Source organism: Bufo gargarizans, chromosome 6, assembly GCF_014858855.1.
Source record: "Bufo gargarizans isolate SCDJY-AF-19 chromosome 6, ASM1485885v1, whole genome shotgun sequence".
NCBI classification, from domain to species: domain Eukaryota; kingdom Metazoa; phylum Chordata; class Amphibia; order Anura; family Bufonidae; genus Bufo; species Bufo gargarizans.
This window is the reverse complement of record NC_058085.1, coordinates 58,487,721-58,514,892: the sequence shown is the minus strand read 5'-3', so window position 1 is coordinate 58,514,892 and position 27,172 is coordinate 58,487,721. Positions and strand designations below refer to the sequence as shown.

General features: G+C 43.9%; 1 protein-coding gene across 1 annotated transcript in view; it reads right to left on the bottom strand.

The window, feature by feature from the left end:
• Positions 1-27,172, bottom strand: part of ANKFN1 (ankyrin repeat and fibronectin type III domain containing 1) — a 475,518-nt gene that overhangs the window by 43,782 nt on the left and 404,564 nt on the right. The window contains exon 16 of the mRNA XM_044299903.1: positions 24,694-24,907. Coding sequence (XP_044155838.1) covers positions 24,694-24,907 — 214 coding nt within the window. The remainder of the gene's footprint in view (positions 1-24,693; positions 24,908-27,172) is intronic.

The window sequence follows — 27,172 nt, the reverse complement described above, 5'->3', positions numbered from 1 at the left end:
TGCTGTTCAGGTCCTGCACCAGGTTTAGCTGCTGCTGGTGAGTAGTTTCTTTGCTAGCCGGGTGAAGAAAGCTGCTCATGAGCAAATCTAGACTCAAGTTGCTGCTGATGGAGCTGGAACTGCTCCTACCCCCCCACCCTGCCACAGCAGCCATGGCAGATGAACGTTAGCACAGAGGGCCCCCCGTCAGACCTGCGAAAGGAAGAACAATGGCGCAGATAGGCAGTGGCTAACTGACTACATAGGATGTCTCTATAGTAGTTCAGTTTGTCCTCCCCCTCTGCCAAATGGTGACAATTCGGCTGTCACTACGCAAGCAAGTGAGCATGGATCGGGCCATTTGTACAAGTGACTCAGAGGGACTCCCTGCCTCCATCTCCAGTGCATACTGCCACGGTGTGTCTGGGTCATCTGCCTCGTCTTCCTAATCTTCCCCCTGCTCCTGCTTCTCCTCTCCTGTCACCTGTGTAGAAAAACCACCCATTTCGCTACACATTGCTTGTGCTCCAATGTCCTCTGCCTCCTCCAGTTTAACCCCCCAAGGGCTCATGTGGCCGTAAGATGTAGGTGCCACGTCTCCAGATCCCCTGACCAGCCAGATTTACCAGCATCTGTTCCAGGACATGAAGCAGTGGAATGACGTTGTTCATCTCGTAGTCCTGGCGACTGACAAAAATGTGGCATCCTCAGAGGACCTGAGCAAACAACAGGTGTCACGGATGAGCTGCCACTGGCTGACATCAAAATTACACAGGGGAGTATGCCTGTCCGCTTGGATCATCAAGAAATCGTTAATGGCCTTTCTCTGTTCGTATAGTCGGTCCAACATATGGAGGGTGGAAATGTCTCATATCAGCCTATGTTGGGGGATGCCGCTGCAGCTCAAGGAGGGTGTGCTTTGCGGTGTACGAGTGTATGAAGTGTATGCAAAGTTTCTCGGCCATTTTTTCGATGTCTTGCAGATGGGTGGAAGACTTCAGGAACCGCTTGACAACCATATTGAACACGTGTGCCATGCAGGGCGCATGGCTCAGCCCTCCTTTACTCAGCACCAACACCATGTTCTTCCCGTTGTCAGTCACCATGGTTTCCGATTTTGAGTTGTTGCGGAGAAAGCCAGGATTCGATTTCTTAATGAAGGACACAGAGCATTTCCGCCCCTGTGAGACTCCATTCGACCAGACACACGAGGTGCAGAACAGAGTGACACGGCATTGCCCTGCACATGTGGTATGCTGGAGGGGCACTGTGAATTGTCCCTGCAGTGGAGGCTGAATACGGAGGATGAGGAGGCAAAGGCGGACATTGTCGCAGGACCGACGGTGTGAGAACGTGGAGGTGAAAGCGGCGTCACCTGGCCAAGTTGCTGGTGTGGCTGTGCAGGAACCACATTCACCCAGTGGGCCGTAAAGGACATGTATGGTCCCTGACCGTAGTTACAGCTCCACACGTCGGCGCTGCCATGCACTTTGGCAGACACCGACAAGCTCAAGGACTGGCCAACCTTCTGTTCTACATACGTGTGCAGGGCTGGTATTGCCTTTTTTACAAAGAAATGACGGCTTTGCTACTCTCCACCTCGGCTCGGCACAAGCAATCAGTTCTCGGAAAGGCGCAGTCTACCACTTGGAAAGGGAGGGACTGCAGCACCAGCAACTTGGCCAGGAGGACATTCAGCTTCTGCGCCATTGGTTGAGCTCAGGCACACTGCTGTCTCTTGGCAATTGCTTCAGTGATCGATTGCTGACGGAATGACTGCCGAGAAGTAGGATTTTTTCCCACTAATACATGGCAAAAAGGGCTTTAGAACATATAACTGCACTGCTGACTGGCAAATAATATATATTTTTTTCCACTAATACACGCCAAAAAGGGCTTTAGAACATGTAACTGCACCGCTGACCGGCAAATAGGCCCTTATTTTTTTCCACTTATACATGCCACAAAAGGCTTTAGAAAATATAACTGCACCGCTGAATGGCAAATAATATAAAAATTTGTGCCACTACTACACGCCAAAAAAGGTTTTAGAACATAACTGCACCACTGAACGGCAAATATATATTTTTTTGCCACTAATACAGGCCAAAAAGGGCTGTAATTTTCTCACTTCACCACACAACAGCTAATGAGCCCTTTTTTCCCCACTAATACAAGCCAAAAAATGCTTTATATTAGAACATATAACTGCACCGCACAATGGCAAATAAAACATAGAAATATTTCCTTGTAATAAACCCTTTCAATGACTGTATTAAACAGCACTTGCACCTCAATAACAAGAACGGTTTGCTGGAATTACAGAGCTGTATAAAGGCAATTTAGATCCACAGTAAGTGCAGCAAGGTGTAATAGGATTGTTCCTATTACCCAGGCTGTAACCTCCCCTACTGAACCATGTTCTGCTTCAATACTGTGGAATGATTCCTCCCTATCCTTTCCCTGAACTTCTATACAGCAAAATAAAAGTTTTAAAGTATTTTCTATCACTGTCCCTAGTGCCTGCTGATGTCTTTCCCTGCACTAAGTACAGTGGAAAATGGCTGAATCCAAGAAGGCGGAGTCTATTTATAGGGCTGTAACACCACAGGGCTGGCTCGCCGCTGATTGGCTGCATGCATGGCATTGTGGGTGATCCCTCGTTTCCAGAGTTCCTTGCTCCATGTCCTAACACGTGCAGCAGCCATTTTAAGAAAAAAAAGCATGAGGAATAGTGTTGAGCAAGCACCAAAGTGCTCGGGTGCTCTGGCCGAACACATCTGGAGTATAATGGAAGTTAATGGGAGAACCCGAGCATTAAACCAGACACCCCCTGCTCTGAAGAGGGGAGGGTGCCTGGTTCATATGAAAAGGTCAGAAACTGAAATGGTTCGGGAACAGCATGGGGAGGATGTCTGGATGCATCTTGGACTCCGAGGTCGCTGCTGGGAACAATGTTGCCCGAGTAGTACGTCACTTTTACAGACTGACAATAATACGCACCAAACCAAAGATAAAATTGATTTTAGAGGAAAAATTGTTAGGAAACATTCTTTCCTGTATATTTACTCGTATATAAAGTGCTAGTGCTGCCAAAAATTACAAGGAAGAGGCACTCCGATACAACCTGTATATCATGTATAGGAGGGCCTCAATTACATTGTGGTACAATTGTTCAGGTAGTGGGACTCCTACACTCATAAAGCCTATGCACTAAGTGAAAGGGCTGCCAAGAATTACAAGGAACCGGCACTTCAATACACCCTTTGTTACACATAAAGGAGGGCATCATACACAGCCTTGAAAAATTATGATTGATGGCCTGCTGGGCTGACCATCTAAAACATTATGGGCGAGGGCCTGCTGCCGCTTTGGTGACTCTAGATAACCTGGGGCCAATCGCACGTCCCCGTGACGGCGATGATTAATTTGGATGTCTGCCCTATCAACTTTCGATGTTATTTTCAGCCCAAACCATGTAGACCATGGGTGACGGGGAATCATGGTTCAATTCCGGAGAGGCAGCATGAGAAACAGCTGCAGCTACCACATCCAAGAAAGGCAGCATGCGCGCAAATTACCTATTAGGTATAATTAGGTGAGGGCCTGCAGGTGAGCTGACCCTGTAAAAGATTGTAGGTAAAGGCCTGCTGGGGACCCTCAAAAAAAATTTGGAGCGAGGGCCTGCTGATTTAACCACCTAAAACATTATGGGCGAGGGCCTGCTGCCACTTTGGTGACTATATATAATCTGCGGCCAATCCACATCCCCGTGATGGCAACGATCCATTCGGATGTCTGCCCTATCAACTTTCAATGTTATTTTCAGCCCAAACCATGCAGACCATGGGTAATGGGGGAATCATGGTTCGATTATGGAGAGGGAGCCTGAGAAAAAAATGGCTACCACATCCAAGCAAGGCAGCATGTGTAACACCCGATTGTTGTGTTACTACACGCCTCTACCCCGCTACTATCTTCTAAGAGCCTGTATATTGTCATCTGATGTAATTTATATTATGTCTTTACAAATGTGCATCTAAAACCATGTTAAATACAATTGTTCCTTGTAATTTTCCAGGTTTACCAGCAACTCCATTGGCCAGGTACTAGTCCCAGTGTAGTGTATCCAGGCTGGAATGGGTGAAGAAGGAAGTTAGAGTTAGTGTAGCCCACCCCCTGCTAGGGGTAGGGTGTGTGTGTGTGTGTGTGTGTGTGTGTAGGAGATCCCCTGCATAGGGAAGACAGCAAGGATCTTTTCTTGGCTGAGACCTGATCACATTCCCAGTCTGAGCACCTTCAGCCTCAGCTGGATAAAGAAGCAGAAAACTAACTACAACCTCCAGAGTTCCAGGAAGAAAGCATCCCCTGGGAACCCTTCTGTGAGATAAGCCCAGAGACCTAGGAGAAGCCATTTCCTCCTCAGCTAGTCTGTCCCCACAAAGCAGAAGTTATAGAAAAGTGCAGAAGATTAATTTCTGCCACAAGTACAGAGTTACCAAGCAGACGGCCTATCCTGCAAGCTCCCCAAGTTTAGTTTCCTGCCAATCATTGCTAAAACCTGCTGGGACCAAGAGACCAAAGCTGTATACTGCTTGGATACAAGTTATCTTCAGTAAAGAAACGTTTGAACTTCATCTAAAGGTCTGGACATCATTTCTGATGCAAAATTCTTCTATTACTCCTACTATCACTACACTCAAGTTTATTGCAAGTGAGCCAGGAGCCAGGAGTCCAGCCGTACCCAGGTAGGAGACACCGTTGACACAATTATCAACACCCTATAGAGACATTATAGGCCATTACACCACTCTGGCATTCCTAATCTGGGACGTGCGTTATAACACCTTGGAAGGCCCTGGGGTAGTACCCTGCGCATGCTGCAATTGGTCTCACAAACAAATATAGACTATTATCCACCCGTATCCTGGCCCACTGCATAAGTGGCGTCAGTGTACCCGTTCCTGGTCACTGCATTTTTTGGCGTCACTACAACAGGATCGGATTGTGTGCCTAACAGGACTGAATTGTATGTCTAACAGTACTGCAAGATCTAAGAATTGTGCCAAAAACCCTGAAAATGGACTTTATTACTTTTGTTGCGGGACCAAAAAATGCTGCATTGTGCACGTCAGCACTACCAGGGTTAATCTGCAATTTTTCCCCCACGAACCAGTGTCTTCATGGGTTTCTAAAGCGTGAAAAAGATGACTACACCCCCCTAGAAGCAAGAAAACTCAAGCCAGCCCACCAAGAACTCTGTAATGTGTGCCAAGGGAGTGAAGACTCCTCCCTCTGGGCTCCACCCTCACTTCCTGCATTTCCTATACTGATTATGACAGAGGAGCCAAGGAAGATGGCGCATCCCCCAAAGCCAAGATAGGACCAGATGGTCATCGGAGGCGAGGCAGTATGTGAGGACCACCCGCCAGAGATCAAAGTCTCCCAGCTGGTGAGGAAAAGTGGCCCATCAGTCTTTGCCTGATTCCCGGAGGCTGTGGATACCTCTGCAGCTACTGAGACAGCAGCCCAGCCATCCTTCAAGATGGCCACCGCACTCCAGCCCGCTCCCGTGGAAGCAGCTGCCACCACTGTTAAGGCACCAGAGAAGATGACTGCATATGCAACCTCACCGCCTGCAACAGTGACCAATGTCCTGGCCCAGAAGCAAGCCACGACCTCTGCAGAGTCAACTTCAGCTTCGGAGACAGCCGCGACTATGTCACTTACCACAAAAGTACTCGCGCACCAGCAGGAGGCACTGAAACCGGCCACAACAACAGATAGAAGCAGTCCCGCTCCCTGAGGCCCCGCTCCAGCCCGTAGCTGCACCGCACTAGGCTCGAACAGGTTCCGCTCGGGGGACCCTAAGCTCACCAGAAGCACTGGGACAGTACTCTGGTTCTCAGTGGAGAGAGGCGTCGGCTTCCTGCAGGACAATCATAGTGGGGAGGAATTGTTTGTGGGCCGCCGCCTTGTTAAGCGGACCTACCTGCCTCAAGCCCGACACAACATGTATGTGGGCGACCAGGTGGAGTATACCCCAATGCGGTCCCTTCAAGTCCCCTTTGCCACAGGAGTGACTATTTTGGCCAAACCATTATCCCCTGCATTTACCCCAGAGTACTGGCAGGAAGACTCAGGCTCTGCAGGGAGGGTCTGTTGTCTTCAGGAGACTCCAGATGGCAAGTTGTGGTTCAGGGAACAAGCACAACCTGAGCCAGAGCCATGCTCAGCCAAATTCCAAGGACACCACTAGAGGGCAGTGGTGCACCACTACAGCTGCTAAGATGAGCTACCAAAGGCAGGAGCGCCCCCTGATGAGATTTAGTAGCTCCAGCAGTGAGGAGGACCTGGAAGTCCTTCTCTAAATGCCCTTTTCTCACTCTTAAATAAAGAACTTATGGGAGCCACAACATGGACTGCAATTGAAGGGTGAAGAACTGTTGGCCATTTGTTCCGTGTGTGTTGCCCTTGTTTGTTCTTCACCAGGATGGACATGGTTTGTGAGGATTCCCCCCATCTTCAATAACCTTTTATGCCCCAGTTCACATTGTTTTATCCCCTTTCTCAGGTTACTTGAGAGCCTCATGGGACTACGGTTCTCTTTTTTTTTGCTATTTTATGTGTTTTTCTATAACATTTTATACCTCCTATTGGATTACAATTGACTCTATTGTTTCCGTGGCTTTCAAGTGACTTTTATCTGTTTCCAGAGGATTTTGCATCAAGCACTTCAAAGAAAAAGGACTCAAGTCATATTTGAGCGTATTATTGCACTAATAAATGCAATTTGCTTTTACACTCTTGTTTACAGGTTAAGCAACGTTTAAGTATCATATGCCCATTGTGTGTATTCTTTTCTAGGTGCCACAAAGTTCCCGCTCTCTGGCACAAGCCTTTTAACCTGTAGCCGGCCCTTCCCCTCCTGGCCTTTGGGAGGGGTCCACCCCCCTTCTGCTAGACTGGCTGCAAATGACCCACAAAACCCTTTAGGGCTTATAGCTCCAGTCCAGAAGGTCACAGGGAGATGTGGGTTCCGGCTACAACTAGTGTTCAAACATGGTGCCGCTATTGGGTTTCTGTGGGGAGATATGGATATTTCACTTCCCTGGCATCTCACCCTCAAACAAAGACCATGGGCATGTTCATTGTGGCCACCGGGACACAAATATGTATCCGGTTTGCGCCTGCAATGGCCGGACAATTCATAATTCCTTATGAAATGTAGGTGCCAACATGTCTGGGAGGAATCATTGATTCTGGCAAGGGCTGATACCTCCTGCTGGGGTTTTTCCTGCAGGATCCGTGCTGTCTGACTGAAGGTGTGAAATGTGGCCTGCTAGGAGTTTTCTGCTATCTGGCTGCGGCTTTGAAGCAGGGCGCCCCTGTGGAGCTTGATTTCCTCTGCCATCTTTCAGCAAATGGTGGGTGTGAGGACATGGCTGACAGTAAATATTAATCCATATTCCTCACAGGTACAAAACACATAAGACATGCAAATATTACATTCACGTGTCATCTCTGTTTTGGATCCACTCCTGTTTTTTTGGGCTTTAGCAATACTGATGGATTACTGACCAAATGCTGACCGAGTGAAGGCTGATTCTCAACAGACAGGATCCGTTTTTTGTGGGTTATTGTTCTGACGGATCAGAGGAAGGGCAAAATAATCAGTGACGTCAACACAAACTTTCTGCTGATACCCTCTCCACTCTGTCGGGGGCTCTACTTGTATAAGCATTTAATAGAGCAGGTTCTGTAGACATCTAGGTGGAATAAAATGACGACGATGTAAAAGGAGTGCGCTTCTTCTTGGCGCTAACATTGAGCTATAAGGCTGAGTTCACACTTGAGTTATTTGGTCAGTTTTGGCCCCGTAACTGCCCAAATAAGTAAAGTGTGCATCGATTCTAAGAGTGATGCCTGTCATCTGCATGTCATACTGACTCACAGTATTGTTTCACTACCAATACAGACTCCCTATGCGTGTTACTGCAAGGCACAGTGTTCTACACTACTGTAAAGGCTCTCTGCTGCAAGGAAATAGCAGTTTTTTTACGCGATTCGCCACAAATAAATTTGGATCGGATCGTTTCTGAAAATTCGTCAAACTGTCCGAATTGAATTTTTGAAAAATGTGCTCATCTCTAGGCACAATGGGTAGGAGGGGACCTCATTGACTTGTATGGGAGAGTTTACTAGGCATGCTCTGTGCAGAGGACATTGTACAAGGAAAGAATAGATAAGCTTTGACAATCACCTATTGTGAATGGTGGATCCTGTCTTATCTATGCACAGTGGTGATATCGTTACAGACAGGATTGGAATGACAGGTAACTGCAGTAAAGTGATCCAAGAAGTGACACCTATTATCAGGCTTAGTGGCCAGTGCGTAAACTGCAGGATTATATGTTTTTATTTGTTCAAAAATAGATGTTGACATAAAAACTAAAAGTAACATCATCAAAAATTCTTTAAAAAAATGCTAAACATAAAAATGTGATTCAAGCAATGTCATTTTCTGATGACACATTCCCTTTAAAGACAATATTCACTCAATTTTCTAGCATGTTCTATAATCAATCTACTGTTGAAATGTTTTATTTGTTTGCATGTAGAGAGATGAGTGAATGTCTTAAAATTCGATTCAGGTCTTATTTGTGTCAATTAGAGTTCGAATTGAGTCGAAAGTGCTCCAATTCGCCTGAGCTCTCTAAGGACTCATATTATTCCCTCTTGTCTTTGCCTTTTATTTAGTTATTTTTCATTCATATTTTTCAGCGCTGGTGTTGGAGAAGTGGGTATGCCAATGCTGATTAATATTCAATGTTTACTGTCAAATAACCTACAGGAGATTGTAGGCCAGAACAGCAATAATATGCATATTGTTCCTAATTAGTGTTGATCAAGCATGCTCGGCCGAACACGTGTTCGGCTCGAGCATCTCAATGCTCGGCACATGGTGGTACTCGGCCGAGTACCGCATGTTCTCGAGGGCCATGCTCGAGTCACCTCCCTGCACGTGCAAGTGAGTGCTGCCCTCACTGTAATGCCAGTAGCCATGTTGGCTACTGGCATTACAGTGATTGGCTGGACGGAATGCATCATGCTATATAGCACCCGATGACACATGTTTGACTTGTTCGTAGTCAGGGAGAGCTGAGCATAGGAAGGGACAGAGAGTGTAGGGAGTGTAATTGAATATTTTTTTTGTACAAAAACTTTTCAGAGACCCAGAAGTCCTTGTAAGGACTATTGTGTGTGACAGCAGCAATATATGTTTGTAGCGCAACCTGCGCTAAATTGCTCAGTGTTAGGGAGAGCTGTGCATAGGAAGGGACAGACAGTGTAGGGAGTGTATTGGGAAGATTTTTATACAAAAACTTTTCAGAGACCCAAAAGTCCTTTTAAGGACTATTGTGTGACAGCAGCATTATATATAAAAAGAAAAAAAAGAGAAAAGAGAATTAGATCGCACATCCACAAGCTTAGCTTTGATCCATAACTGCTTCTCAGCAACATTAACATCGCTTCTCAGCGCAATAATTAGTGTACGGCCCCCTATACTGCATGTGAGCTTTGACAACTGTTCACACGGTGCGGTGCTGGGTGGCGGCTGTTGTTGCTGTGGCGCTGCGCTGGTGGGTTGGTGGGACCCGCTGCCAGGGTGGCATTGCCAGGCAGCAGGGGTGCTGTTTGGCGGCTGGCTCCCGCCACCTGCCGGTGCGGAGCTGTAGCGCCGGCGGTCCCCAGGCAGTGCCGCGCCATATTTAGAGTAGGTCCCACTCCAAGAAGCAACCTTGGCGCGGTGAGTGGGCTTATGCCTTTTGATCAAAAAGTACACTAATGCCTCTTATATAGCATGCAGTATAGGGGGCCGTACACTAATTATTGCGCTGAGAAGCGATGTTAATTTTGCTGAGAAGCAGTTATAGATCAAAGCTAAGCTTGTGGATGTGCGATCTAATTCTCTTTTTTTGAATCAATATATATTTTTAGCGCAACCTGCGCTAAATACCGTGTAATAGGCCGCTTCGGACAGTTAAATTTAAGTTTAAAGTGTGCACATCCCTAAAATATCAGTGACATCCAGTGTACTTTTTCCGTAGACGGTGTCCGCTGCGGACATTTAAATTATCTGTGCCACATCCCCTGTTTAAAGGGATTCTGTCATGACATTTTAGGCCTATAACCTAAACATATGGCCAGGTCCGTACTAATAACCTGAATCCGAAACTGTCCTTATTAAATGTGCCTGTGGCTCTATTAGCACATAAAACAGGTTTTTATAACCTGTCATTCACCTACCTAAGGTGCCCAAGGGGACGTCGCTTCATACAGTGTGCCCGGCTGCAGCCATCTCCGTCTGGTGCCCAGCGCCGCCTTCCCAGTTGAAATCGCCCCCCTCCCTTTCTATAGTGCCGCCTTCCTCACCTCAGCGCCGCCTCCGAAATCGTCCGCTCCCTCAGCCAGATCCCGCGCGTGCGCACTAGGCATAACCTGAGGGACCGGACGATTGCTGAGGCGGCGCTGAGGTGAGGAAGGCGGCACTATAGACAGGGAGGGCGGCGATTTCAACTGGGAAGGTGGCGCTGGGCACCAGACGGAGATGGGTGCAGCCGGGCACACTGTACGAAGCGATGTCCCCTTGGGCAGGTGAATGACAGGTTTTAAAAACCTGTTTTATGTGCTAATAGGGCCACAGGCAGATTTAATAAGGACAGTTTCGGATTCAGGCTATTAGTACAGACCTGGCCATATGTTTAGGTTATAGGCCTAAAATGTCATGACAGAATCCCTTTAAAGTGTGCGCATGTGTTGGTACTCTGGCACACATGGTTAACTTCATGTTGGGCTGCCTTTCCCGCGACCCACCCGTTATGCGCATTTTAGACAACACGGATTATTGATTGTTCACCCTTCTTGACCCCCATTACAAAGAGAACGTCTCATCTCTCATTCCTCTGCTGGAGAGGACGAGCAAAACGGTGCAATACCAGAAGATTCTTGTTGAAAAATTGCTCCAAAAATTTTCATCTGACAACGCTGGTGACAGAGTCCGTAGTTCCTTGGCCAAACGAGGAGGGGAGACAAGGGGAACACACAGCAATTCCAACAGAGGCAGGGCAACAATGTCCAAAGCCTGGGTAATTTTCATGACACCCTGCCAGCACCCTCACCCTGATGCGCGGCCTAGTGTCACAAGAGGGAAACATTTTGGAAGATGGTGAAGGAGTACATAGCAGACCGTATCAGCATTCTCAATGATCCCTCAGTGCCTTACAACTACTGGGTATGCAAGCTGGACGCGTAGCACAAACTGGCGCTCTAAGCCTTGAAGGTGCTGACCTGCCCTGCCACCAGCGTTTTGTCTGAGCGGGTATTTAGTGCTGCTGGTGGCACTATAACAGATACCTGTAAGCGTATCCGTCTGTCAACTGATATTGCTAACATGTTGACTCTTATAATGAACAAGGCCTGGATTGACCATGACTTCTTAACTCCACCAAGAGGAAAGCTGATGAACATAAAGGCACTTTAAATGTGTTGTTTATAATGTAATGAATACACTGTATTCCCATTCACCCCTTCTACCACAAACAAGGGTATACGGCTGAATCTTCCTTTTCTCATCCTCCTTCTCCTCTTCCTTCATATCAACACATGCTTATTCATTGCATATAATGCCCTCGCATATATGCACTTCACATATAACGTTTTAAAGAGTCAGCTCACCAGCAGGCCCTCGCATATAATGTTTTACAGGGTCAGCTCCCCAGCAGGCCCTCACCTACAATGTTTTACAGGGTCAACTAACCAGCAGACCCTCGCATATAATGTTTTACAGGGTAATCTCACCAGCAGGACCTTGCATATAATTTATTAGAGAGTCAGCTCACCAGTAGGCCCTCGCATATAATTTGTTAGAGGGTCAGCTCACCAGCAGGCATTCACCTACAATCTTTTACAGGGTCATATCACCTGCAGGCCCTCACCTACAACCTTTTAGAGGGTCAGCTCACCACAAACAAGGGTATACGGCTGAATCTTCCTTTTCTCATCCTCCTTCTCCTCTTCCTTCATATCAACACATGCTTATTCATTGCATATAATGCCCTCGCATATATGCACTTCACATATAACGTTTTAAAGGGTCAGCTCACCAGCAGGCCCTCGCATATAATGTTTTACAGGGTCAGCTCCCCAGCAGGCCCTCACCTACAATGTTTTACAGGGTCAACTAACCAGCAGACCCTTGCATATAATGTTTTACAGGGTAATCTCACCAGCAGGACCTTGCATATAATTTATTAGAGAGTCAGCTCACCAGTAGGCCCTCGCATATAATTTGTTAGAGGGTCAGCTCACCAGCAGGCATTCACCTACAATCTTTTACAGGGTCATATCACCTGCAGGCCCTCACCTACAACCTTTTAGAGGGTCAGCTCACCAGCAGGCCCGCACCTAAAATCTTTCACAGGTTCAGCTCACCAGGGGGCCTTCACCTACAATCTTTTACAGGGTCACCTCACCTTAAGACCCTCGCATATAATTTTTTAGAGGGTTAGCTCACCAGTAGGCCCTCGCATATAATTGTTTTCAGGGTCAGCTCACCAGCAGGCCCTCGCATATAATGTTTTACAGGGTCAGCTCACCAGCAGGCCCTCACATATAATTTTTAGAAGGTCAGCTCACCAGCAGGCCCTTGCATATAATGTTTTACAGGGTCAGCTCACCAGCAGGCCTTCACCTACAATCTTTTACAGGGTCAGCTCACCTGCAGGCCCGCACCTAAAATATTTTACAGGGTCATCTCTTCTGCAGGCCCTTACCTAATTATACCTAATAGGTAATTTGCGCTCATACTGCCTTGTATGGATGTGGTAGCCGTAGCTGTTTCTCAGGCTTCCTCTCCGGAATCGAACCATGATTCCCCCGTTACCCATGGTCTAAATGGTTTGGGCTGAAAATAACATTGAAAGTTGATAGGGCAGGCATCCGAATGAATCCTCGCAGTCACTGGGACGTGCGATCGGAACCAGGTTATCTAGAGTCACCAAAGTGGCAGCAGGCCCTCGCCCATAATGTTTTAAATGGTCAGATCAGCAGGCCCTTGCGCCAAATGTTTTTGAGGGTCACCAGCAGGCCATCAATCATAATTTTTCAAGGCTGTGTATGATGCCCTCCTTTTTTGTTATAAAGGGTGTATTGGAGTGCCGGTTCCTTGTAATTTTTGGCAGCCCTTTCACTTAGTGCATAGGCTTTATGAGTGTAGGAGTCCCACTACCTAAACAATTGTACCATAATGTGACTAAGGCCCTCCTTTATGTGATATACAGGTTGTATCTGAGTGCCTCTTCCTTGTAATTTTTTGCAGCACTTGCACTTTATATACAAGTAAACATACAGGAAAGAATGTTTCCTAACAATTTTTCCTCTAAAATCGATTTTATCTTTGGTTTGGTGCGTATTATTGTCAGTCTGCAAAAGTGGCGCACTACTCGGACAGCATTGTTCCCAACAGCGACCTGGGAGTCCAAGATGCATCCAGACATGCTCCCCATGCTGTTCCTGAACCATTTAGGTAGTGTTTCCATCATTTTCTGACCTTTTCCTATGAAGCAGGCACCCTCCCCTCTTCAGAGCAGGGGGTGCCTGGTTTAATGCTCGGGTTCTACCATTGACTTCCATTATACTCGGGTGCTCAGTAGAGCATTTTAATGTGTTCGGCCAGAGCACCCGAGCACTTTGGTGCTTGATCAACACTATTCCCAACCTAACTAGTCAAACCCCATACCAATAACAGCCCACGTTTAAAGGTGCCGCATGGACATTAACAATGGACAAGGACTATACAATGTCTTCATTATTAAATGAAAGGCAGCTGCCAGATAATTGGTGGCATGGTTGTTCACCGCAGTACGGCCACAATCCACCCAGAGCTCAGCCACTCAGTTGGACGTACCCTAAGGCAGAGTGGTCTGAATATACCTGATTTATTAAGATTTGTGATGAATTCATTCTTGGAGGATTTTGGTGAAGTTGCAGAAATCAAATTTCTCAAAACTTCACTCATCTCTATCAGAGATTATTTGGAATGAAATCTGAAAGTGTTAGGACCTTTATGAATACATCCAGCAGAAGGCTGTCATATGTGCCCCTATATAGGCATACAGTGCAAAATGTCACTAATAGGGTTCCATTATTTAAAAAAGTGTACATTATACTGTACATTTTTTTACTGCATTCTTTACTTTACTGTATAGAATATTGTAGTCTACTACACTAGGGGGAAAAAAAGGATGTTGAAGGATGCGTACTGGCCCGCCAGGTCAATGGATACATTACCTTATTTTTCTATAGTCATTACAGCCTAGAGATCGCCCTATTTTTCACCTGCTACTAAATATAACACCTAACTTTTTTATTATATTTCATTTATTAGAATCATCATAGGGCTATATTGGTAATTATTTAAAACACTACAGTGGGGTATACAGTATTATCAGTGCATATACAGGAGTTATGTACAGTATGTCCACAGCTTTGCCTCTCAACAGTGACACCAAGTCTTCCTTTGTTAGTTGGGCTGGCGTGTTGCGTGTTGCCATCCCTACCCATCAAAGTTTTGAATTCACATACTGACTATTTTCTGCCTAACTGTAATACCACTGTTGAATAGAGATGGCCTTGTGGCTCACCCGGCGGTGGTTTTGTGGCAAACTTTGCGTGTTCGCAATTGAGGCCTGAGATATAGCTGCTTCCACAAAATACTGATTGAGGGGTGCGATATACCTGCTTCCACCAAATATTGATTAAGTGGTTCTATATACCTGCTTCCACATAATACATATTGAGGGGTGCGATATACCTGCTTTCACAAAATTCTGATTAAGGGTTTTTATATAGCTGCTTCCATAAAATACTGATTAAGGGGATTGATATACCTGCTTCCACCAAATATTGATTGAGGCCTGCGATACACCTGCTTCCACAAAATACTGATTAAAGGGTTTGATATACCAGCTTCCACCAAATATTGCTCTTCTCTAGGGACTTTGGCACAATGTCATTTTGAAAATTACAGGCAGAGGAAGAGGCAGGCCGTTCCGCAGGGGTGATAGGGGTTGGGCAGGTGTACCAGGCCGGAGCCTGAGTGGGAAGTTAGAGAAGGTGCGTGCAATTATGTCAAAGGACGTACCGTAGTTAATTGAGTGGCTCACTTAGCCTTCCGCTTCAGCACCCTCCTCATCTTCCGTATCTGCACCCTCCTCACTCAGTGCTGTGTGCACCCCCAAAGACACCATCCCCACCACCAGCATCATAGCCCCTCCACTCGAGTTAGAGGAATTATTTTCCCATCCATTCCCAGACCTTACCAATGCACAGCCATTCTTGGCATCAGATGAGGAAGAGGAGGTAGTAACGGCCGACGATAGTACCCAGATCAGCCCAAGGAGAGTTGCTGCCTACTCTGAGATCTCTAATGTCAGTGGTGGTGAAGGTGACGATGATGACGTGTCGATGGACGTCACGTCGGTGCCCACAAGAGAGGGTAAGGAGGGGAGTTCAGAGGAAGAGACGGAGTAGCAGATAGGGAGGAGAAGCAGGCAGAACTCGCAGTGCACAGGAGACAAAAAGAAGACTGCAAATATATCTGGACCGAGCCATCCACTATGCACGGTCTTATCTTGCGCTCCCTAGGAAGCCGACATATGGCTCGGCAGTGTGGGCTTTTTTTAAATGTGTCAGCTGCTGACAATAGAGTTGCCATCTGCAGCCTGTGCTGTCAATGCATAAGTCACTGTAAGCCCAACACTCAACTAGGGATGACCACCTTAAGAAGGTACCTGGCCTCCCATCACCGAACCTAGTGAGAACAACATCATCAGAACCCACAAAGCCACACTCCCGGCGTTCCACGTCCTGCCTCTTATCCTTCTTCTCTCTCCTCATTTGTCCTTCACCTTCCATAGTGCCGTCGTCGCGTTCATCTGGCATTGGGCATACTTACGCGACGCATGCAGATTTCAGCGGCCATTTGATGAAATCACAAAACTGGTCTGTCGCAGCCAGGGCACCATCAGTGACACTATACATTCCACCTTCTTACTGGGAGCGTGCATTGCATCGTGTCATTTATCAAGCCGTCGAGTAGCAGGAGCTAGTAGATGAGGAAGTCGCAATGCTGAATGAAATTCCAGGCGGCCTACTCCATCTGAAGCAAGTCAGCAGGAGTCTGAAGAGTAGTCAGAGGAGGATAGTGGCTGGGGGGAGGAGGAGGAGCAAGAAGAACAGGCTTTGAGGGGGACTTTAAACTTTTTGGGAATCCCTGGTGTTGTCTGTGGCTGGGGGGAGGAGTCCGAGGATGATATTCTCCTGAGCGATGAGCAGGAGCAAGGGCGCTCCACCGGTTCCAATTTAGTGCAAATGGGGGCCTACATGTTCCAGTGTTTGAAGAGGGACCCCCGTATAAAAAGCATAAAGTGCAAGGACCAGAACTGGGTGGCAACGTACTTAGACCCCTGGTACAAATACAAAATGGTGGACATGTTACAAGCATCACAGAGGGCTGTGAGAATGCAGCATTTCCAGGCCTTTCTGCGAGAGATGCTGCATTCTGCTGTGGCCGGCGCTGGCAGAGGAATTTCCACCCACAGCTAAACAGGTGCGGGTACCAATCTTACCACGCCTGCAAGAAGAGGGCGGTTTAAAGATGTGTTGGTCACTTCGGATATGAGATCATTCTTGCAGCCAACCCATGGATAACCGCCCTCCGGATCTAGCCTTAGGGAATGCCTAGACCGACAGGTGTCCGACTCCATCGGGTTAACGGCCAATGTGGACGCTCTGAGAAGCGAGGAACCCCTTGACTACTGGGTGTGCAGGCTTGACCTGTGGCCAGAGCTGGCACAATTTGCCATGGAACTCTTGGCTTTCCCTTCGTCGAGTGTCCTGTCCGAAAGGACGTTCAGCACAGCATGGTGGATCGTGACCGATAAGCGCACTCTCCTAGCTCACGACAGTGTGGACTACCTCACATTTCTAAAAATTTATGAGGCATGAATCTCAGAGGGATTCAACACCTATGACGACCACGTGCAATTGAATTTCCTCATGCCAGCCCACACATATCCACCATCACGAGAACAAAGAATGGTCCACTCTTTGTCTTATGTATATACAGCAGCGTAAAAGATCTTTTCTGTCAGCTGAATGCCTAATTTTTGTGGCCTGTATTGGCCTACAGTAAAAAAGTTATCCAGTGACCTGACAGAAATATCTGACACCATCTAATATACCTCCAGCCACATAATCACTTGTTCTTTTCTGTAAGGTGAATGCCTAATTTTTGGGGCCTACAGTAAAATTGTTATTCAGTGACCACCTAATGTACCTCCAGCCACATAATTACTTGTTTTTTTCTGTCAGGTGAATGCCTAATTTTTGGAGCCTCTACTCCAGTGGCCCACAGTAAAATTGTTATCCAGTGATCGCCTAATATACCTCCATCCACATAATCAGTTGTTCTTTTCTGTCAGGTGAATGCCTAATTTTTGGGGCATGTACTGGACTACAGTAAAATAGTTATCCAGTGACCATCTAATATACCTCCAGCCACATAATCACTTGTTCTTTTCTGTCAGGTTAATGCCTAATTTTTGGTATCTGTACTCCACTGGCCTACAGTAAAATTGTTATTCAGTGACCGCCTAATGTACCTCCAGCCACATAATTACTTGTTCTTTTCTGTCAGGTAAATGCCTACATTTTGGGGCCTGTACTGGCCTACAGTAAAGTTGTTACCCAGTGACCGACTAATGTACCTCCAGCCACATAATCACTTGCTCTTTTCTGTCAGATGAATGCCTAATTTTTGGGGCCTGTACTCCACTGGCTTTCAGTAAAATTGTTATTTAGTGACAGCCTAATGTACCTCCAGCCACATAATCACTTGTTCTTTTCTGTCATGTGAATGCCTAATTTCTGGGGCCTGTACTCCACTGGCCTACAGTAAAATTGTTACCAAGTTCGCGAATCGTCCCGGACGATGTTTGTTCCTTGCTACTGTTGAACACTAAAAACTTGCTAAACGCTGCCCCCAGGACATACATAACACTCCTGTATATGCACTGATAATACTGTATGACCCCCTGTAGTGTTTAAATCGTTGCCAATATATCCCTATGGAGATTCTAATAAATAAAATATAATAAAAGTTAGGTATTATATTTAGTAGCAGGTGAAAAATAGGGCAATTTCTAGTCTGTAATGACTATATTACAATAAGGAATATTAAATAATATGCGCATCATTTGCTAAGTGGGTCATTTTGAAAGTACGTAACGAATGGATACATTGGCATATGCCCTGAAAACAGAATTTTTGAGATGTCTGTAAATTTATTAAAGCTGAAAAACCTAAATTTCTCATGGATATAAATATTCAGACCTTGTGCTATGACACTTGAAATCTAGCTCTGGGGCAACTCATTTCTCTTGATCATCTTTGGGATGTTTCTACTACTTGATTGAAGTCCACCTATGGTAAATTCAGTGGAAATACACAGCCCTGTCTATATAAGGTATATGCATATCAGAGCAAAAACCAAGCCATGGGGAGGAAAGAACTGCCTGTCGACCTCAGAGACAGGATTGTGTGGAGGCACTGATCTGGTGAAGGGGACAAATAATTCTGCTGTGCTGAAAATTTCCAAGAGCACAGTTGTCTCCATAATTCTTAAATGGCAGAAGTTTGGAACAACCAGGACTCATCCTAGAGCTGTCCGCCCCTCCAAACTAAGTAATCTGGGGAGAAGGGCCTTGGTAAGAGAGGTGACCAAAAACCTAATGGTCACTCAGGCAGAGGTCCACCAATCTGGTCTTTATGGCAGAGTCAAAGGCATAAAAGCCCACTGGGTGTTTTCAAAAAATCACCTGAAGGACTTTGGTTTATACATACAAGACTGACATTTTTGGCCTCAATTCTATGTGTTATGTCTGGAGGAAACCAGACACCACTCATCATAGCGAGCAGCTGAGGAAGACCAGGAAGCAGTGAGTACAGAGCCTGGAGAGCACTGCATTCACTTTTTCCTGGTCCTCCTATACTAAAGAGCGCTTCCATGATGGAAGGGCTTATTAATATTTGCCCCCTCAGATGCACTGACATCCCCCCCAACTTTGGAGGGGAAAAAGGTGCATCTAATACAGCGAAAAATATGGTGATCTCTATTATTTAGATCTTGGCTTTGTCCCTAAAGTCCAGCAGTTTAGCAACAATGTCCCTGATGCTCAGTGATTGGCTTTTCACAGCTTCAGGTTCCTTCATTAATCTATTTCATCAGTGCAAGATGTAGAGAGCAGAATAGCTGTCACCTAATGGTAGCAATAGTCATTAGGCAGCTGTCGGCTAAGAGCTCACTTAGCTGATAGTATCGACTGGTAGAAGCTGTGATTGTTACAAGGAGAAAGCTACAGCAGAAGGGACACCCCTCTAACCTGTGATAGGGAGAGAGCTGAAACAGAAAGAACATAACCCCTGAGCTGTGATAGGCAGAGAGCTGCAGCAGAAAGGACACAACTCCTGAGTTCTGATAGGTCAAATTCTGTAGCAGAAAGGACATAACCCCTGAGAAAGGACATGCCCCCTGAGCCCCCAGCTTGAAATATATTTAAGCAGAACAATTGGAACAATGAATGAAGAGATCTCTGGACCCATGTGCTGTACAGGGCTGGTTTTGGAGATTTATTTTTAGAGATTGTTATGTACTATATGATGTCAGATTTTTATTTTTATTTTTTTACCGTAATTGCGGAATAACCCCTTTAAACATTCTAGTTATTCAGGCCTTTAACAATAAATTTATTGGGTGGCTAATCTAATGCTTTCTTGATGAGTCATTCATTGACATAAAGCATTGTAGGTGCCTGTGCCTCCTTTCATTTGATTCCTTTATTATCGAAGTACAAAGAGAAAACAAGACAAGTCTTTACATAGCAAAGAAAGGGAGAGAATAAATTAAACCACAAACCTCCAGAACATTTACCGCTAAATCAAGTGACCTATTTTAACCACATCAAGGAATGTAAAAGCAAACAACTTGAGGTGCACAGAACCATGCACAAACTACGTCTAAATCCTAACTTTTCCTGCAATATAAATAAGCAAACACCTATTCTTTACCGGGAGCCCATTCTACTTCTCCTCGAATTATAGCCGATCACTGAAGCAGATCCACGGAGCATTATATTAGCTTCTTAGATGAATCGTGGCTTTTCTTCATGCTCTGCTCCGAATCATAGACGTCCAAAATGAGTTGATTGCACTCACACTTATTCCACCACCTGTCTGGAACTGTTTAGATGGGAGGGTTTTCTTTTAGTGGTTTTCTGGTTAAACTGACTTAGTGGTAAATTGGGCTCCTTTGAAGTGGTGAGGGCTGTAACATTTACTGTATACACTACAGCTACCCACTGTTATTCTTCATTAGTGTATTGCTGGATGAGATGGGAGATTTGAGGGAAATTACAGGATCAAGCGCTAGGCTCACTAGACTGCTACTATATAAATCCTAATCATATAATACATTGGATGAAGTCTGACTTTAAAAAAAGGTATGATAGAATATAAGTATATACTCAATGACCTAGAGTTTTTCTTCAAGAGCCATGACAATCATATGACCTGAAATTAGTTAAATACATATAAGCCACCAAATGTCAAAATTGTCCTAAACATCTTTCACCTGGTCCCATCCATAACCCAAGGCACAGGGCCACATAGAGTAGAAGCCAGTCGGTCAAGAAGCCCCATACTGCGACCAAAATCTGTGCCAGAGAGCATGTCAGAAAGGTTTGAAAATGGACTATAGATGGCTTTGCGTCTGATTATTAAAGGGATTCTGTCTACTATTTTTACCCTATAGAGATGCGGACATGTACGGCTAGATCGCCGCAAGTATGTCCTCAATATACCTGTTCGATATCTCCTCCTTGCTCACGAAGTCAGATCGCCATAATTTCGCGATGTGCGAGATTGCGCACCGTGAGATTACGGCGATCTGACTTCGTGAGCAAGGCGGAGATTCCTGGATACAGGCGATGCTGGGCTCCTTCATAGGGGGCGTGGCTGGGCTCCAGAACGGTTAGTGCAGCCCCTTGGACTCCTTACCAGGCTGATTTACATATATATAAAATCATTTTTTACACTCAATAAAACCACTCCGAGATATGGGACAGGTATATTGCGGACATGCTAGCAGCGATCTAGCCGTGCATGTCCACATCTCTATTGGGTAAAAAGAGGTGACAGAATCCCTTTAAAGACTGTCTGTCAGCAATTTGTCCCTATTAAACCACTTGACAGCTAAAAGGCATCTGTGTTAATCCCATGTTCATATGTGCCCGCATTGCTGAGAAAAATGAAGTTTTAATATATGCAAATGAGCCTCTAGGGGCATTTCCATTACTCCTAGAAGATCTGCTCTCTCTGCAACTACTGCGCCCTCTGTACTCTGATTGACAGTGTCAGGTGTGATGACATGTTTTATGCCTGGTCCTGTCAATCAAAGTGCAGAGGGCACAGCAGTTGCAGAGAGAGCAGAAGCTCTACGAGTAATGGCAATGCCCCTGTTGCTCCCAGGAGCTTATTTGCATATATTAAAACATAATTTTTTCTAAGCAATGCGGACATACATGAACATGTGACCAAAACAGATGCCTTCAGCTGCCAAGTGCTCATGTAACAGGTCAGCCAGTATCATAGGGACAAAACTGCTGACAGATGCCCTTTAACAACCAATGTGAAAACTGCACCAAACAGCATCTCAGCTGCGTGAGTTCACTTTGTGTGGTCTTACCTTAATGACCATAATGCATTATTTAAAAACTAGGGGGTTTTAACGGGTTATCTGGCATAAGAGCTGCCAACCTCAGAGGTCGGAAGATATGTCCTACAATCTTTTGGTATCCAGATGGACCAGAAGTAGCTTTTTTCCATGACTGCTGCAACCAATCACTTGCCTTGGTGGTCACAGCTGCTTGAATGAAACATCACTGTAATGATGGCCTGCTGTTCAATTACATGTGACCACTGAGGCCAATGATTGACCACAGCAGTCTATCTGGGACCAGAAGCAGACAGGAATGGGTCAGCGGTGCTGGGAAGGTGGCACTGGGATCAGATGAGTCAAGTATTTTTATTTTATTTTTTTATAGGGCACATCTTCTGTAGCTGGCCAGCTAAGACCTGTCCTAGGTTGCTAACATAGCTTATATGTTTATACAGCTAGACCTGCCAATAACCTTAATACAATTCCTATTTTTGTGTGTGTTATTTGCAGTGACTTCATGTTTGGATGTCTTATAACTGTTATATATACTGTGTTCACAGAAGCAGAAAAGATAATATGCCTAATAATTAAGAATCATTATATGGATGTGAGGTAAGCTCAATGACACAGCAGAAACAACAGAAAGCACAGAGATAAACTACTGTTGCTGAGCAGGATTCTTGACCAATCACAGCCAGCCTCACACATAGCAGGAGTCTTGGCCAATCACAGACAGTCTCACACACAGCCTGTGTGGGAAATTCCCTAGTAGGAGCTGCTAGAAATTATTATTCACCAGAGAGAGAAACTGAACAGACATTCACTCCACTAAGAGCTGTGTTTTATGGAAGCAGAGAGGCCAAAATAGGTATTTAAAACAGTTATATAATGTTCCAACTGTTAATATAGTGATTATAACTGTATACTGAACCAGTTATATGTATGTTTACTTACAGTTCCACCAATTGCAAGCTACAAAGTTCACAATCCAAATTCAAATTCCATATTGCAATCCAAATTGCATACAAACATTCCAGATCATGCTCAACAAATCTGCAAATAGTTACTGATAACTGCATATTGCAAATTGCAACCAAAGTCAGCAAGTGAACTATTAGTTAGACCTGAGATATACTTCTCAGAGAGATCATAAAGTGCTTAAATAACTTGAAGTGAGAGTACAGATACTCTAGAGAGAAATATATTCACTATTTTATGTTGAATGACAAGATTGGAGAGTTGAACCACCATCTTATGCATACCGCCATTTTGTGATATCTTTTCAACACATGTTATGTACATGAACTATCTGCTGAGAAAGGCAGCAGTGTTATATATGAAGAAAAGTTGAAGTTAATAAAGAAGTTATTTCAAGCATTTGGTGTTATTTCAAGCATAGGTTGAAGTAAGAGCTGCAGGTATTGGTAGTCCTCACTTAAACCTGCTCTAGCTCAGGCTAAATCTAGCCACAATCTAGCCTGGGCTACTGCCAAAGATGTATCAGCTATGACAATGGCTAATGTAATACTTCCCATCCAGAATATATGTGATAGGGTTTACATCAGCCAAGTGTGTGCTCCCTTTTATTTTGTCACTATTTTTAACGTGCTTTCTTTGGGATGGCAATTTTCAGTTCGGAAGCATGGACAGGGGGTATTAGCTTAAAACTTCTGGGCTGCAATGAAAAATCTGTAACCTACAAAGTACCATTTATAAGAAGTGGTGTCTTCTTATGAGGCAGAGGGCACCAGGATGACAATGGGACTGCTACCTCTGCACCTCGTATGGTTAGACATGAGGGCGCACAATGTAGAAGAACCTTCACAATGGCAGCACCAGTGGCAAATCCACACACATCCACTCACTAGTCTGTGATCCTGGAGCACATAAAAGCAACAACATATTATTTGCCAAAAAATAACAAAATTACTCCTGAATTTCATTTTACATCCAGAAGGGGCTAGTGAACTGGTAGCAGAAGAGGTGCAAGTATTTCAGACCAAGGAGCAATATCATAACTCATTCAAAATAAATTCCAAGGAAATATCCATAAGGCTAAGCTAAAAGCTACTGGACATTCTCGCACTTTACACTGTTAAAGCTAAATTCCATTTGAGGTCCATTGAATGGTACAAAAGTCATTACCTTTGTGGAATGATTACCTGCTATTTATTTCCAGTTCCTCCAGCTCAGACGTGTGAGAGAGACTGAGATCTACTGTTCAAACCCAAATCAAAGTTTCTGCTTTGCTCCTTTTACTGGAGCTCAGTCTATTCGCATTGGCTTCTGTGTATGAGCACAAGCCCACAACAAGCTTGCGATCAAGTCAATACACAATGAGTTCCAGCTTAAAGTTCACAGTGCTTACATCATCTCACTCATAAGGCCTTCATGCACTGAATAGTGAATATGAATAGAGTACTACACTGTATGTACAGGTGAAACTCGAAAAATTTGAATATTGTGCAAAGTTCATTTTTTTCAGTAATGCAACTTAAAAGGTGAAACTAACATATGAGATAGACTCATTACATGCAAAGCAAGATATTTCAAGCCTTTATTTGGTATAATTTGGATGATTATGGCTTACAGCTTATGAAACCCCAAAGTCACAATCTCAGGTCCCCTTTGCTCAGGGGGTATGGAGTAATTAGCTGACTAGAGGGTGACACTTTGAGCCTAGAATATTCAACCTTTTCACAAAATTCTAATTTTAAGCTGCATTAATGCAATTCCTTTTAAGTTGCATTACTCTGCAATTGGCCTTTTGCACAATATTCTAATTTTTTAAGTTTCACCTGTAGAATTACAAATAGCAATAATGGAGACTATGAGGAAGGAACACCACTAATACCCATGCCTGACAGAAATCTTACCACTTGTGGTCTTCCTCCCATGCAGCTCTGGTGATGGTGAAGGGGATGGCAGACAGTCTAGGTGAGAAGATGTGGAATTGTTTTTTTTCAGATTTTGTTCTTCTGTGAGGTCGAGAAATTTTGTGATTGACAATCCGGCTACGGGCTGTTTATATCTAGCATACTGAAGAGCATCCATGATCCATCTAATTTCACGCCAAATTTCATCGGTTTGCTGCAAAACGTGACAAATGATTAAATATGCAATTACCTGTATAGTAGTATAGCAGCAGTGCTATAGTCATATAACAGTATTATAGTAGTATAGCAGCAGTGGTATAGTCATATAACAGTATTATAGTAGTATAGAAGCAGTGCTATAGTCATATAACAGTATTATAGTAGTATAGCAGCAGTGCTATAGTCATAGAACAGTATTATAGTAGTATAGCAGCAGTGCTATAGTCATATAACAGTATTATAGTAGTATAGCAGCAGTGGTATAGTCATATAACAGTATTATAGTAGTATAGAAGCAGTGCTATAGTCATATAACAGTATTATAGTAGTATTGAAGCAGTGCTATAGTCATATAACAGTATTATAGTAGTATAGCAGCAGTGGTATAGTCATATAACAGTATTATAGTAGTATAGAAGCAGTGCTATAGTCATATAACAGTATTATAGTAGTATTGAAGCAGTGCTATAGTCATATAACAGTATTATAGTAGTATTGAAGCAGTGCTATAGTCATATAACAGTATTATAGTAGTATAGCAGCAGTGGTATAGTCATATAACAGTATTATAGTAGTATAGAAGCAGTGCTATAGTCATATAACAGTATTATAGTAGTATAGAAGCAGTGCTATAGTCATATAACAGTATTATAGTAGTATAGCAGCAGTGCTATAGTCATATAACAGTATTATAGTAGTATAGAAGCAGTGCTATAGTCATATAACAGTATTATAGTAGTATAGCAGCAGTGCTATAGTCATATAACAGTATTATAGTAGTATTGAAGCAGTGCTATAGTCATATAACAGTATTATAGTAGTATAGCAGCAGTGGTATAGTCATATAACAGTATTATAGTAGTATAGAAGCAGTGCTATAGTCATATAACAGTATTATAGTAGTATTGAAGCAGTGCTATAGTCATATAACAGTATTATAGTAGTATAGCAGCAGTGGTATAGTCATATAACAGTATTATAGTAGTATAGAAGCAGTGCTATAGTCATATAACAGTATTATAGTAGTATAGAAGCAGTGGTATAGTCATATAACAGTATTATAGTAGTATAGCAGCAGTGCTATAGTCATATAACAGTATTATAGTAGTATAGAAGCAGTGCTATAGTCATATAACAGTATTATAGTAGTATAGCAGCAGTGGTATAGTCATATAACAGTATTATAGTAGTATAGCAGCAGTGCTATAGTCATATAACAGTATTATAGTAGTATAGCAGCAGTGGTATAGTCATATAACAGTATTATAGTAGTATAGAAGCAGTGCTATAGTCATATAACAGTATTATAGTAGTATAGCAGCAGTGGTATAGTCATATAACAGTATTATAGTAGTATAGCAGCAGTGCTATAGTCATATAACAGTATTATAGTAGTATTGAAGCAGTGCTATAGTCATATAACAGTATTATAGTAGTATAGAAGCAGTGCTATAGTCATATAACAGTATTATAGTAGTATAGCAGCAGTGCTATAGTCATATAACAGTATTATAGTAGTATAGAAGCAGTGCTATAGTCATATAACAGTATTATAGTAGTATAGCAGCAGTGGTATAGTCATATAACAGTATTATAGTAGTATAGCAGCAGTGCTATAGTCATATAACAGTATTATAGTAGTATAGAAGCAGTGCTATAGTCATATAACAGTATTATAGTAGTATAGAAGCAGTGCTATAGTCATATAACAGTATTATAGTAGTATAGCAGCAGTGCTATAGTCATATAACAGTATTATAGTAGTATAGAAGCAGTGCTATAGTCATATAACAGTATTATAGTAGTATAGCAGCAGTGCTATAGTCATATAACAGTATAGTATATATAGCAGCAGTATAGTAGTATTGCAGCTGCACAGTAATATAGCAGCATTATAGTAGCATAACAGCAGTATACAGTAACATTTATAAAAGCAGTATAGTAGTATAACAACTGCATACAGTGAAAGTATAGCAGTAGTATAGTAATATACTGCAGCAGCATTGTACTAGAATATCAGAGTATAGTAGTTTAGCAAATGCATACACTGGTAATATAGCAGTATTATAGCAGTATAGCAGCAGTAGAGTATGCAAAACACCAGTACAATATAGCTGCAGTGTAGCATTTATAGCACCAGTACTGAAGCAGCATAATAACATACCAGCATTAGGCCTCCTGCACACGAACATGTGCTGCCCGTTGCCGTATTGCGGAGAGCATTTGCGGATCCGCAATATACAGGCACCATTCCGTGGGC